Source organism: Myotis yumanensis, unplaced genomic scaffold, assembly GCF_028538775.1.
Source record: "Myotis yumanensis isolate MYYU_CA2020_CCGP unplaced genomic scaffold, mMyoYum1.0.hap1 SCAF_7, whole genome shotgun sequence".
Classification (NCBI taxonomy): domain Eukaryota; kingdom Metazoa; phylum Chordata; class Mammalia; order Chiroptera; family Vespertilionidae; genus Myotis; species Myotis yumanensis.
The window spans coordinates 32,203,127-32,218,777 of record NW_027223758.1 but is presented as its reverse complement, the minus strand read 5'-3'; the positions used below and the strand labels follow the sequence as shown (position 1 = coordinate 32,218,777).

The 15,651-nt window shown below is 38.9% G+C and overlaps 1 protein-coding gene across 2 annotated transcripts in view; it reads left to right on the top strand.

Moving 5' to 3' along the window:
• The window catches only part of RAD21L1 (RAD21 cohesin complex component like 1), a 29,266-nt gene that overhangs the window by 13,220 nt on the left and 395 nt on the right, over positions 1-15,651 (top strand). Inside the window, exons 11-12 of one of the 2 annotated variants that reach the window (XM_070421465.1) lie at positions 2,039-2,122; positions 10,725-10,802. In XM_070421465.1, coding sequence (XP_070277566.1) covers positions 2,039-2,122; positions 10,725-10,802 — 162 coding nt within the window. Of the gene's footprint in view, positions 1-2,035; positions 2,123-10,724; positions 10,803-15,651 lie in introns of both variants that reach the window. The other variant, XM_070421464.1, reaches the window with a different exon arrangement.

The following is a 15,651-nucleotide window of genomic DNA, read 5'->3' as shown; positions in this document are numbered from 1 at the left end:
TCATCTGTAGAACAGGATTTTCTAGAAGTTTAGGATAGTTAATCACAAGAAAAGCAGTTTCATACTGAAATAGTACTTTGTGCGGTGCATTAAATAAGTGATTGTACTTGAATCTGGTTATATGCCGGGAATATTACTAGGCCCCAGTTTGTCATGGAACCTTCTAAGACTCTAGACAATTCACCTGTGTTTTGATTTTGATCTAAATTCACCCTTCCCACCTTTAAAATAGTATGTTTTGGGCCCACCAGTTACCTTAGCTTTGCATCTGAAAGACTATCTAAAGATTCCATGACCAAAATAAAATTTTAAACATTTTTTTTATTTGAAGACATAACTTTTACTTAAAAAAACATAGTTATTTGGAAACAATGTACTATAAAATATTTTCTCAATTGTCACTTTATTGGCTGTACAAATGTAAATATTATAGCCATACCAAATAAAAATAAACCAGTGCTTTTCTACTCTGTTCCATCATCACTGTACTTTGATAACCACTCTGGGAATTCAGAGTCAGCCCACATTGAAACTGAATGCCTTTGGAAGGAAAGACAATTTCATAATGCACTAAGAGAATGTGTTTTACTAAATATTAGATAACATACTAGATATTGGATACTGGGATACTACTCTCTTCTTTATTTGGGCTCAGGCATTTCTTAGAGCACAACTACTGAAAATTATGACTAAACAAGCTTGTTTAGTTTATAACTTTTTACCATTAACAAAATTGATTTCACCCTAGCTGGTTTGGCTCAGTGAATAGAGCGTCGACCTGTGGACTGAAGGGTCCCGGGTTCAATTCCGATCAAGGGCACATGTCCGGGTTGCAGGCTCCATCCCCAGTAGGGGGCGTGCAGGAGGCAGCCAATCAATGATTTTTCTCTCATCATTGATGTTTCTATCTCTCCCCTGTCCCTTCCTCTCTGAAATCAATAAAAAAAATTTTTTTATTGATTTTCCCAAGTGCTTGGAGTGAAGGAAAGAGATTGATGCAGTGGTTCTTTTGAACTTTTTACTCCTTTATCCTATGCTCATGCTTTAACCTTCAATTTCATTCTTATTCTTCTTCCAAAAATGGTAAACAGATGTGAAATATAGTCAGGAATGAGAAAACAATCAGTTTGAAGGGACAGGAAAATATTGATTCCAATTAATCATTTTCAACTCTTCATAAACAGAATTTTTATGTAGAGTAACTGAAGAATTGAGAGTATCTAAAATGTAGAATATTCATAAAAATTAAGAGAGAAAAACATGTTTCCACAAATATGTATATTAAAGAATAAAATGCAACTCCTTACATTCACTAAAATTTTTAAAAACTGAAGTGAAAAATCAAGTAAGAAACTGTTGTAGGAAGCTCCTTACTTATTCAAGATCATAGATGACAGACACCTGGGGTATGAAGCTTGGCGACAGGTTGAAGATGAAAAAGGCGGACGGCTTCTATAGCAATGAAAAGGGGAGAGGATGGGAAATGAAGAATTCCTGGCTTTCTCTTTTTCCTTCTTCCTTTATGTCTCTGCTCCCCTTCCAGATACAGTTTTTCTTCCCTTTTGCCAGTGACAGCTCCAGCAGTGGTGGAAGAATCCTGCCATGGCCCTGGGTGGGGATAATAATATCTCTTTTCTCATTCTCACCCTCTCTACTTGCAGATCTCCTCATTCTGCCACCTGGTACTGGCATGAGAATAGAGGTAGGGGACTGGGGCTAGATAAAATGCTTCAAAGGAAAGTGACCTCAGCCACACAGCAGCAGAGACTTTTGATATGAGATCTGGAGTGGCAAGAGAAATAGGAGTGACAAGGATAGGAAGCGATGAGGAAGGGGCATGCAAGTTCTTCTTTTGTAGGAGGCATATGGAAAACAGAAATATTTACGTTGGAGGCAGCCTACCTGGAATATGGTATTTTAAATTAGTTTTATAAATGAGCATTCATGTGATTAAAACATTTAACAAAATGAGATTGTTCCTGTGATGACAACTACTACTGTGATAACTTACCCATTTTTTTCTAATTTGTTTTAGCAGGATATTGTTTCTTTGGCTGCTGAGGAATCCTCGTTAATGAATGTTACCTTGGCACAAGGAATTGAAAATGGTTCAGTTGAATTGGTAAATATATGTATAGTCTTGGAAACATTCTTAAAAACTTTGTTCCTGAATGTTTAAAACCTTATTTACCTAAAAATTGGTTTTCAGAGTTATAATGTTACTTTCTAAAATTATAATTTATATTAGTTATCTCAGCAAATATGTGTGTGAGTGGTTTGATAATACAATTTCAGAATTGCTTTGGCTTTTTTTGTTTTGAAACTTCAAATAATTTTAAAGGAATCTGTGAGAATTTATGCTTATCAAAAGTAGTAACAGATTAAAAAGGCTGACAATCACTGTTTTAAGTTATTCTTATAAAATCTCTAGAGAAAGAGTTATATTAGGGGTGTGGCCTAAGGCATTTGAAATTTATTTTAGGGGACTTCTGGTCAAGATGGTGGTGTAGGTAAATGCAGTACTCTCATCCTGCCACAACCACAAAATTATAACTAAACTATAGAACAACCATCATTAAAAAAAAAAAAGAACAACCATCATTCAGAACTGACTGAAATCTGGCTGAATGGAAGCCCTACAACTAGGGAATTAAAGAAGAAGCCACATAGAGACTGGTAAGAGGGGTGGAGATGCAGAACCAGCTGATCCCACATCCATGTGTGGCAGATAAAAATCAGGAGGGATATCTCAGCTGAGGAGCAAGAGGTCCCAGCTCTAACCAGGCCCCCCAACCCAGGGTTCCAGTTCCAGGAAGGGAAGCCCCATAAGTTCCAGCTGTAAGAACCAGCAGGGATTGCCTCAAGTGAGTGTAGGCCTGCACAGTGAAGGGTCTTGGGTTTGATTCCTGGTCAAGGGTGCATACCTGGGTTGTAGATTTGATCCCCTGGTGCATGCAGGAGGCAGCCAATCAATGTATCTCATATCTATGTTTCTGTCTCTCTCTCTCTCTCTCTCTCTCTCTTTCTCTCTCTCACTCCTCCTGACTCTCTCTCTCCCTTTTTCCTTTCTTACCTCCCTCCCTCCCTTCAACTCTCTCTAAAAATCAATGGAAAAAATATCCTCAGGTGAGGATTAACAAACAATAACAACAACAAAAAGAGCAGGGATTGAGGCTGAGGGAAAGGGAGGGCTACTGGAGTACCAGGCAGTTCCTTTTAAAGGGCCCACACACTGACTTACTCAGACTCTCTCTGAACTCCAGCACTGGGATAGCAGCTTGAAAGGCACCAGGGACATGTGGAGAGGAACTGAATTGTCTGCCATCAGGGCAAGAGCTGGACCAATAAAGAACTTCCCAGATAAGAAAAAGCTAAAGGAGTTCATCACCACCAAACCAGTATTATTTTTGTTGTTGTTGTTAACATTAACTTTTATTTTTAAGCACTCATTGCTAAGAATATCCATACTTTTTAGGTAAATGATTTTTTAAAAATTCTTTTTTTTTTTATTAAATCTTTATTGTTCAGATTATTACAATTGTTCCTCTTTTTTCCCCCCATAACTCCCCTCCTTCCAGCTCCCACCCCACCCTCCACCCTCACTCCCCACCCACTGTGTTCATCCATAGGTGCATGATTTTTGTCCAGTCACTTCCCGCATCTCCCACACCCCTTTTCCCCCCAAGAATAGTCAGTCTATTCCCTTTCTATGTCCCTGATTCTATTATAATCACCAGTTCATTCTGTACATCAGGTTATTTATTCACTTGATTCTTAGATTCATTTGTTGATAGATGCATGTTTGTTGTTCATAATTTGTATCTTTACCTTTTTCTTCTTCTTCCTCTTCTTAAAGGATACCTTTCAGCATTTCATATAATACTGGTTTGGCGGTGATGAACTCCTTTAGCTTTTCCTTATCTGTGAAGCTCTTTATCTGACCTTCAATTCTGAATGATAGCTTTGCTGGATAAAGTAATCTTGGTTGTAGGTTCTTGGTATTCAGCACTTTGAATATTTCTTGCCATTCCCTTCTGGCCTGCAAAGTTTCTGTTGAGAAATCAGCTGACAGTCGTATGGGTATTCCCTTGTAGGTAATTGAGCCTCTTTCTCTTGCTGCTTTTAAGATTTTCTCTTTGTCTTTTGCTCTTGGCATTTTAATGATGATGTGTCTTGGTGTGGTCCTCTTTGGATTCCTTTTGTTTGGGGTTCTCTGCGCTTCTTGGACCTGTAAGTCCATTTCTTTCTCCAGATGGGGGAAGTTTTCTGCCATTATTTCTTGAAATAGGTTTTCAATATCTTGCTGTCTCTCATCTTCTGGCACTCCAATAATTCTGATATTAGACCGCTTAAAGCTGTCCCAGAGGCTCCTTACACTATCTTCACACTTTCGGATTCTTTTTTCATTTTGCTTTTCCAATTGGGTGTTTTTTGTCGAATCTTTGGTTTGATTATTGTGCTCCTCTGGTCTGCTATTGGGTATAATATTCTTTATTTCAGTCCGTGTATGCTTACTTTCTAATTTCTTTATCGTAGCATCGAGGGTCTCATTAGTTTTCGTGAGGCTCTGCACAAATTTATGGCAAGCCCTCAAAATTGCGATTCTTAGCTCCATATCCTCCATTTCTGTCATGTTTTTTTGTCTCCGCATCTTTTATGCTTTCTTGGTGCACCCCCTTGTGGTCTCTGTGCACAGTCTTGTTCTAGCCAAGCCTTAATTGTTGTAGTTAACACTAGAGGGATTTGACCACCAGGCTGACTGGCTATAGGAATCAGCTGTATGGAAAACGTCTGCCTTCTGGGGAGGCGCTAATCCAGCCTTTGTCTGAGGCGATCGGCAAATGGCTGTGCACAGGGTTTGGGCGGGGCGGGCTCAACAGGGCGGGCGGAGGGAGCAGTTATGGCCACGCTCAGTCCCGTTCCCAGAGGCTCTGCTTCTCAGAACCCCGGCAGCCGCTGCAAGCTTCGGAGAGAAAGCTGCCCTCAGGTTCCAACTGATGCCGGATAATCCCGCTTCTCCCGTTTGAGTCTGGGTCCCTAGAGACTCGCCCGGATCTGGAGCCCAGAGTCTGAGACTCACTCCCGACAGAAAACGACAACCGCGCCCTCAGCCACCAGCCCGCTTTGCGCGCGCACCTCGGTACCTTTGTATTTTCCACACTGCGCCGCCTCTGAGCCTCGATTTGCTGTTCTCTTTCCTTCTAGTTGTAGAGTCTCTCTTCAGCCAGCCTTCCTGTGGTTCTGGGTGATGTCCGTTCAGTCTTTTAGTTGTATTTTTGAAATGGTTGTTTGCGGCAGCCGTCTCCGGTGTTTACCTACGCCGCCATCTTGGTCTCTCCCGATTTTTTTCAAACCAGTATTGTATGAAATGTTAAAGGGTCTTTTTTAAAAAGAAGAAAATTAAAAATATGAACAATAAAGTGGCAATAAATACATATCTATCAACAACTGAATGTAAAAGACAAAATAAATGAACAAACAGAATGGAAACAGACTCATAGATACAGAGAACATTTTGATGGTTGAGAGAAGGGAGGGGTTTAGGTGAAAAAGGTGAAGAGATTAAGAAGTACAAATTGGTTATTACAGAATAGTCATGGGGATGTAAAGCACAGCATAGGGAATATAGTCAATAATATTTTAATAACTAAGTATGGTGTCAGATAGAGACAAGATTTATCTGGTTGATCACTTAGTAAGTTATGTAATGTCTTATCAGTGGGGTGTACAGTTGAAACTAATGTAATAATGTATGTCAACTGTAATTGAAAATGTTTTAAGTGATTAAAAAAGGAAATTTTACTATATTTATCAAAAAATGTATGGGAATCTTTTTCCCAAAAGATTATATGGCTCAAAGCCTATATCAGTGGTTCTCAACCTTCTGGCCCTTTAAATACAGTTCCTCATGTTGTGACCCAACCATAAAATTATTTTCGTTGCTACTTCATAACTGTAATGTTGCTACTGTTATAAATCATAATGTAAATATCTGATATGCAGGATGGTCTTAGGCGACCCCTGTGAAAGGAGTCATTCAACCACCAAAGGGGTTGCGACCCACAGGTTGAGAATCCCTGGCCTATATCTATATAAGACTTGAGAAACGGCCACAGGTCAATAGCAAAACTATATATATAAAAGCCTAAGTGACAAGCCGACTGGCCAGTAGCTATGACATGCAATGACCACCAGGGGGCAGATGCTCAACACAGGAGCTGCGGTTCTCGGGAGATGCACAGGGAACCAGAGAGGAGGGAGCCCGATTCCAGGGTGTGTCACCCAAGAACCACCCTCTCACAATCCGGGACCCTTCAGGGGATATCAGAGAGTGGGTTTCGGGACCCCACCAGTGCACGAATCCATGCACCGGGCCTCTAGTTATAAATAATGCTGCAGTGAACATCCAGGCTATATAGATCAGTCTGCACCTCTACAGTTACTTCATGATATGAAATTATTAGAGCAAAGAGTATGATCATTTTTAGAACTTTTGATATATATTGACAAATTGTTTTTTTACAAAAGAATTTTATCAACTTACATATTCATCAGAAGTACATGAAAGGGCTTGTTTTCCTGCAGATGTACCCTACTTTTTTTAACCTTTATTAATTTTATAAATAAAAAATGAAATCACAGAATCACAAAAAAAGCAAAGCTAGAAGTAATGTTTGACCTGCCTAACTCAATATATATTATTATCTTCTTTCTCTAGTTTTTGCCCAGAGTGCTAAAAGCATTTTTAAGATTGTAATGAATTTTAGCAGAAGTTTCTTAGTAAATAATATCAAAACATTGAATGCTTGATATTTTAAATAATCATTATGATGAGTTCTAAGGTTATTAGATTATTATTTTTTTCATAGGTGGAAAACAGACTGAATTCTCTGGCTAATCTAGAACAGAATAAATACCTAAACTTTTTACCTGAAGCATTTAAACAGCTGAGCCTGAAGTGGGTTGATTTATGTGCTCTTTTCTCTTTGCCTTTATAGACACAGGTTATTTTCAAGCAAACCACAACACAGCACAAGTTCAGCTGTTTTAATAATCCACTGGGCTTTCTACACAAAGGATTCAGTTGTAGGGTGTCCAGACAGATCAAGTGGACAGGCTTCATTCAGCAAAGCACACAAACTATTTCTTCTGAACCTTTTCTTGGTTAGTTTAGTTGTGCAATATAGGTCAAGCTTCAGTCTCATGGATCTCTAACAAAGAGTTGGACCATTGCTTTTTACATTTGAAAAATAGCATTTTGTGTATTTAACAATAAAAATCAACATTAGTAATTGGATGAGCTCATTTATCCAAGAACAGACCAGAAAGGAATAAACATCCATTGTAACTGGAGGGATTGGGAAAACGCTTCAGAATAAAGTGACCATATTTTCAAATTTTCTTTGGAATGTAAGAAAGGATACAGCATCGGTAGGATCAGGAAGCCATAAAGCTGGTGGGGATGGGGACTCAGCAGTCCCCTTAGCCTCAAATAATTTAAAATGTCAGACAGGCCCTAGCTGGTTTGGCTCAGCAGATAGAGTGTCGGCCTGCTGACTGAAGGGTCCCAGTTCAATTCTGGTCAAGGGCACATGCCCAGGTTGCAGGCTCAATCCCCAATAGGGACGTGCAGAAGGCAGCCGATCAATGATTCTCTCTCATTATTGATTTTTTTCTCTCTCTCCCTCTTCCTCTCTGAAATCAATAGAAAATATTTTTTAAAAAGAATAAAATGTCATACAGAATATTCTGGAGTTTTCTGAAATCATCTTGGAGTCCTTGTAATTGAAAGCACTTTTAGGAAGTATCCAGGCTCCAGAGATACACATGAAAGCAGGACAGTGAACCCGTGAAAAGGTGACACAGATGCTGTTGTGTTGCATGGTCAGAGCTAGCTTAGGGAAAAGTATAAAGTAGGTCAGATTTGGGCCACTTACCTTGCCCCAACTCTTTGTGGGCCTGCTTTTTTATCAGATTCAACAGCACCTTTCTTATGTCCAGTTCTGTTCTCAGCTCATAAGGTGTTAGATGATAAGGGCTTTGAGTGGGTTCCTGTGAAGGGATTTCAACTTTACGGTTTTTCAATACTGAGGTGTTGCTGAAGGTTTAAAAACAGAAAAGAATGAATCTATTCAGATAATGATTGGCAGTTGGTTGATCTCTTTTGGACAAGGCACCCTCAAAATCTGAAAGGTTTCTAACCCAATTGTACACAAACTGCTAAACATCAGTTATTGTTAAGAGCTCTTGTATCAGGGTGGGGGGGGGGGGGGGGGGAAGGACACTTATGTAATACCCTTTGTAATACTTTTAGCGAAAAATAAAAAAAATAAAATAAAATAAAAAATAAAAAATAAAAAAATAAAAAGAGCTCTTGTATCACCAAGTAAGTTCAGATAAAGGCCTTTACAAGGCAGGTTTTTTAATATATAGCTTTATGTTTACTCCTGTTAACTGAGTTCAGATTAACCAGAGCTGAAATAAGTCCTAGCCAACAGTGGTGATCTTTGCTGATTGTTTTTCAAAGCAAGGGCCCAATGCCCTGGATGCATTACCAGTAAAGACAACAGAATCTCCTACTCTGGAGCCCCTTATCAGAAGATTGCCTGGGGCAGATGACATGATACTGTATATATAGACCTCTAACGATTCCACCAAGAAACTACCAGGACTGATAAATGAATTCAGTAAAGTAGCAAGATACAAAATGAATATCCAGAAATTAGTTGCATTTATATACATCAATAATGAAGTATCAGAAAGGAAAAGTAAGAAAACAATCCAATTTACAATTGTATTAAAAGAAACAACACCTAGGAATAAATTTAACCAAGGATGTAAAAGATCTGTACTCAGAAAATTATAAGACACTGAAGATACAAATAAGTGGAAGCCTATACAATGTTCATGGATAGGAAGAATTAATATCATTAAAATGCCCATACTACCCAAAGCAATCTATAGATTCAATGCAATTCCTATCAAGATACCAATGGCATATTTCACAGAACTAGAACAAAATTCCAAAAACTTATATGGAACCACAAAAGACTCCGAGTAGCCACAGCAATCTTGAGAAAGAACAAAGTTGGAGGAATCACACTACCTGATATCAAACTATACTACAAGGCCATAATAATCAAAACCACATGGTGCTGGCATAAAAACAGACATTTAATGAATGGAACAGAATAGAGAGCCCAGAATAAACCCACACCTTTATGGTCAATTAATATTTGACAGCCTGGTCAGTGTGGCTCAGTGGTTGAGTGTTGCTCCATGAATCAGAAGTTCAAGGTTCCATTCCCGATCAGGGCACATGCCCAAGTTGCAGCTCGAACCCCAGTAGGGGTGTGCAGGAAGCAGCCAATTAATGATTCTCTCATGTTTCTGTCTCCCTCTCCCCCTCCCTTCCTCTCTCTGAAATCAATAATAAATATATATATATATATTTTTTTTTAAATGTATGACATAGGAGGCAAGAACATGCAATGAGGTAAAGACAGTCTATTCCAGAGGTCACCAACCGGTGGTCCGTGGACCTCTGGTGGTCTGTGAGGTCCAAGAGGTTGGTGACCACTGGTCTATTCAATAAATGGTGTTAGAAAATTGGACAGATAACTGCAAAAAAAAAAAAATGAAATTGGACCACCTTCTTATACTGGTCACAAGAATAAACTCAAAATGGATAAAAGACTTAAGTGTTAGACTTGAAACCATAAAAATCCTAGAAGAAAACACAGGCAGTAAAATCTTGGACATTTCTCATAGAGATATTTTTTCTGATATATCTCCTCAGACAAGGGAAACAAAAGAAAAAATAAACAAATGGGACTACATCAAACTAAAAAGTTTTGCACAGCAAAGGAAACCATCAACAAAATGAAACAGATTTGCCCTGGCTGGTGTTTCCAAGTGGTTAGAGCATCGGCCTGCACACTGAACGGTCTCAGGTTTGATTCCTAGTCAAGGGAACGTACCTGGGTTGCAGGCTCCAGCCCCAGTCCAGCCAGTTGGGATACATGCAGGAGGCAACCAGTCAATGTGTCTTTCCCACATCGATGTTTCTCTCTCTCTCTCTCTCTCTCTCCCCCCCGCCCCCTCCACTGTCTCTAGAAGTCAATGGGAAAATATCTTCGGGTGAGAATTAACAAAAATAAAAAATAAATTAAAAAATAGAAGCAGACTCATAGATACAGAGAACAGATTGACAGCTGTCAGAGGGGTATGGGGGTGGTGGGCTGGGCGAAAAAGATAAAGGGATTAAGCAAAAAACAACAACAAAAAAAACCTCATAGTCACAGACAACAGTATTGTGATTACCAGAGGGGAAAGATGGGTGTGGGTGGAGGTAGAAGAGGGTAAAGGGGGGATAAGTGACAATGGAAGGAGACTTGACTTGGGGTTGTGAACACACAATACAGTATACAGGTAACGTATTATAAAATTGTACACCTGAAACCTATATAATTTGATTAACCAATGTCACCCCAATAAATTTTAATAAAAAGAAGGTAACCTGGGGAGTATAGATGTAATACTACAGAGGTTGATCTATATTTGAATTCTAGTCTTGTTCTCTGTTAATCAGGCTATAAGCTCCTTATTTGCAGAGCCCAGTGTTATAATTGTGTTTCTTGTAGCAGCTACCACTATGCCTGACAAATAGTAAACATTCAGTAAAATTTGGTTTAAGTGAAATATTTTATCAATCATTCAAACAGGAGTCATTGGGAAGTGAACAAAATATTGAGGCAAAGAGATGGAATCGAAGAATACATCGGCTGTTAAATGATTTGCGGGTAAGATGGTAGGGTTTGTTAACCCTATTTTTATTTTTAAAAATAAGTAAAATGTTAACTTCAGTTTTCTAGAGGTCTGTAAAAATGAAACCGTTTTTCATTATGTTTTTATTGAGACCAGATTCGTGAGCTGATTTTGAGCAATATCCGCAAGGCTAATTATGGGAGTCTGTTTTTTGTGCCTACATCAAAACAGTTCTAATTAGAAGCTCTAAGCAATTTCTTACCCATTCCCATGCCCCTAGACATCTACTTTATGTCCTATTCTTATTTTTAGCGTACTATTAACAAATATTCAATGTGGAACTTAATTTATAACAGTTTATGAGTGAACCATAATTTTAAAATTTAACATTTTTATCAAAAAATACATGTAGGTAATTTTGAAAGTTTAATAGTACTATGCTGTGAGGCCTGTTCCCTTCTTATCTCTAAGTCCTGCTCACCAAAAGCAACTATATTAAGCTGTTTCTTTTAGTATTTATATCCATATTTCTAATGACTTGTTTTACTGCTCCTGATATTTTAGCTTTAAGTTTTATTTACTTCTTTCTAATGAAAATTTAGCTTAATTACATCTCACCCCTCAGTATATTTGAGCGCAGTATTCAGTGCATATAATGTAATAATTGTAGTAGTTATAACGCAGGTTTGATTGTGACAGAGAGCCAAAATATTAGTGGCTTAAAAAGGTAGACTTTTTTGTCTCTCAGGTAAAAGTACCAACTGGCAGGGCAGGTGTTCTCACAAACTTGTCAGAGACCCACCTTTCCCTTTATCTCATTTTTTTGTTCTCATGATCCAAAATGGCTTTGCTGCATTCCAATCAGCAGCAAATTTTCTTTTAAGGGCACAACTCAGTTATTGTGTGTATCATTTTTCTCATTTCATTGACCAGCTCTTAGTCACCTTGTCACATCTAGCTGGGAAATGTAGTCCTTCTCTGACAATCTGGGGCCCAGGTAGTAATTCTATTACCATGGAGGAAGAAGAGAATGGGTATCAAGGGACAACCAGCAGTTGCTGCCCCAAAGACTATGTTAAAAATTAGTCCACATTGAAACTTCATAGTGTAGTTACATTTATTTTCTTGTCAACTGTATGAGGGGGGTAGGTAATCGTTCTTTTTCCTAGTGTCTATATATCCATTCTTAATTATTTTTCCAAACTTTCTGGCAACATAATTCATTGGTTCCATTTTATTTTCCTTGAAGCTATTCCTCCTGGAGCTCATCATCCTTTTGTTCTACTCTGGATTAGTTGTTCTCTAGGTCTGCCCCACAGTTTTTGTCTTGGGACATTCCTTTTCCATAACATTGAATTCCTTTGTCCTTTTCCTATATTGATTCCTCTGTTTCCTGGTACTTTGATCTTCCTTTTGGTCAGCATACTGTCATAATTTCCTGAGACACGGAGCGCATAGGAGACCCTACATACAAGGCCGAAAATTTCTTTATTTTACCTTTAACTTGTTTGGTTGTCTCTGAACATAGTTTGAAATGTTATCTCTCAGATGTTAAAGGCTTTTGTAACATTTCTAGGCTTCTTGGTTGTTATTGAAAAGTCAGATGCTGTTTGGTTGGTGATCCTTTGTAAGTGACCTTTATTTTCTCTCTGGAAACTGTTAGATCTTTTCTTTATCCGTATTGGTCTGAAATTTCATGATGATGTGCTTTGGTATGAATCTTTTTTCATTTATTGTGCTGAGTGTATAGCAGGTTCTTTATTCTGAAAGTTCATGCCCTTGAGTTCTAGGGAATTTTTTTATAATTATTATTTCTTGGATTTTCTCCTTGTTGTTAATCTATCCTCTCTTTCTGGACTGCCCAATGGGTCCAGAAGGGTCAGATGCAGGATCTCCTAAATTGCACCTTCAATTTTAAAAAAATCTTGTGTCTCCTTTATTAATTTCCTTTGTTGTTGTTTTTCTACTGTTTAGGATATTTCTTCAACTTTATCTTCCAATCTATTGAATTTTATTTCTGCTTTTACCTTTTTTGTTTGTTTGTTTTCTAGGAGTTTTTTCTTAGGTTTTAGGTGGGGTTTCATTTGTTTGTTTTATAGTATACTAATCTTATTATTTATTTCATTTTAACAGCTTCATTGAGGTACAATGTACAAAAACCCATACCTATTTAAAGTATACAGTTAGATAAGTTTTGGCATATGTATATACCTGTGAAACCATTACCACAATCAAGATATTGAACATATGGCCCTAGCCAGTTTGGCTCAGTGGATAGAGCATTGGCCTGTGGACCAAAAGGTCCCGGGTTCGATTCCAGTCAAGGGCATGTACCTTGGTTGCAGGCTCCTCGGGCCCTGGCCCTGGTCAGGGCTCGTGCAGGAGGCAACCAATCGATGTGTTTCTCTCATATCAATGTTTCTCTTTGTCTTCCCCTTTCTCTTCCATTCTCCCTAAAAATCAGTGGAAAAATATCCTCAGGTGAGGATTAACAACAACAAAAAAGATACTGCACATATGTACAATCCCCAAAAGTTTCCTTGTGCCTCTTGATAATCTCTTGTCCCATCTCTCCCATCCCCAAGCAAACCACTGCTCTGCTTTCTCTCATATCATCCTAATCATTTTTTTCAGATGTAGTCTCTTAATTTTTAGAGGTTATCATTTTCTTTTGCTCCCTGCATTATCTCCGTTTCTTTACTGATTCTCTTGAATTCTTTCATTTTTGCTCTTGAATGTCAGAACTTTTACTCAAATGTCTGATGGACCTTAGGTTACCTGTTTTTATTTAAGAGTGAAACACCAAAATCTGATTCAAAGTTATATAAACACTAGAAGCCCGGTGCACGAAATTTGTGCACGGGGAGGTGGGGGCGTCCCTCAGCCTGGCCTGCGCCCTCTCGAAGTTCAGGAGCCCTCGGGGGATGTCCGACTGATGGCTTTGGCCCGCTCCCCCACTGTGGGAACACACTGAACATCAGGGGGAAGCTCCTGCATTGGTGGTCAGTGTGCGTCATAGCGACCGGTCGTTCCGCCATTCAGTCAATTTGCATATTAACCTTTTATTATAGAGGATGGGTGGTACTTGTAGACTTACGGATTTCATCATGAAGTAATTGGGTGGTTCCCCTCCCCCCGCCACACACACACTGATGTCATTACCTATAGGTGTGTTTTTTCTCAAAATGGACAGTTTTCCCAGCTTAATCCTTACATCTACTGCCTAGCATATATGTATAAGCATGATGCCCATGGTTTGGGAACCAAAAGTGGGTCAGGGAGAGGCTGACTCTCTTACTGTTTAGGGTGTAGATTATACTTACCCTCCTCGTTTGTGGGATGACATTTCTCTACCATCCACAGTGCCTGGTGTCCCAAGGCTAGAGTCTCATCCCAATGGTTGCTGTCTCCAGAAAAGCATCTTCCTGCCTCCTTCATTTTAGAGGGCTTTCTGGGGGGGAAACAGAGTGAGCACATACGTTCAGTCTTGCACATTTGTCCCCTCAGGGTATTTTTTCAAAAGGGTTCTTAAAGTTGAAAGGACTGTCCCTGCTCTCTCCCAGGGTAAATAGCCTGCTAGGGTACAGCTGTGTCTTGGTTCTGTGAAGTGGTGGAGTGGACTTGAGGGTCAACTGCTCCCAAGTAGACTTTCAAGAAATTCTCCTGTTTTCAGCTTCACTCCATATCTCCAGCTCATCATATACTGTTGCCTCTAATTCCCGAGGTTTCCAAAGGTTCTATAGCTCAAATTGGCTTGCTTTTTGTTGGCTTTCCTCCCTGTTAGCACTTGGGTTTCAGCTTTCTCCACTCTGCAAAGTCCATCAGTCTTCCACTTTCTTTGTCTTTATGTCCTTTCTTTGTTACCTTATATTTCTTTTCCTTCATTTCAGAGGGGTGTCTGGAGGGAACAGAATAAGCACATTGTTGAACCTTGCATATCTGTCCACTCAGAGTGGTTTTCAAATGGATTCTTGAAATTGAAAGGGCTGTCCCTGCTCCCTCCCAGGGGAGAAAGCCTCTAACTCACATCACATCTCCTCAAGAACAGGAATAAATGAAGACTTATCATGCCATCTCTGAAAGGTTGCCAAGCCTGGGCCACTTCTTTGGTTGAGATACAGTATTTAGCTTATTAATTTGTTAAATGGAATGAACTGGTAAAAAAAAAAATAACACACACACTTGTATGTGATATTTCTAAAAATGCTTCACAACTATCCAAGAAGTACCGTACTCACAGGGATACTGGCCAGCATTTCTAACTAAAAACCGTACTTCTATTCTAGGAATCTGATACCAAGTACAAGTCTTCATAAAAGGAGTTCTCTTCATCCATAATTAAACCCTTCATTTTACCTCAACTTTTTCTATTAGGTTCACAGTTACCCTATGATGAAACCAACATCTTTTTAACCTGTGCAAAGAAACTGGGAGATATTTATATAGTCATATTGCCCTATCACTGAGAGATACAAAATAGAATTCTATATTTACTGCTAGAATTTCACAGTCACCACTATCCCTCGGTGCCTTTAAGGAAGAGAAGCCTGATAGCTTATAATCTTCATTGCATTAGGAGCCTCCCAAAGTCCTGTGGATTTTTCTCTCCCTGCAAGCCTAAATTAATTACACTTTCCACAGAAGCCATTTATGTTAACATCAATTTTTTAAAAGACCTAACATTTGTATAACACATTAGGAATTTGTATAATGCTTTAGAGCTCTTTTGCATGCATTTCTCAATGAACCAAGCTTGTGCTCAATGACCTATATAGTTTTTAAGCTTACTCACGAGTCATTTGCATTTCTCCATGTAAGGCTTTCACAGTCACTTATTAAAAATGCCAATATTTTGTTGTTCATTGTGCATCCACAGCCTGCTCT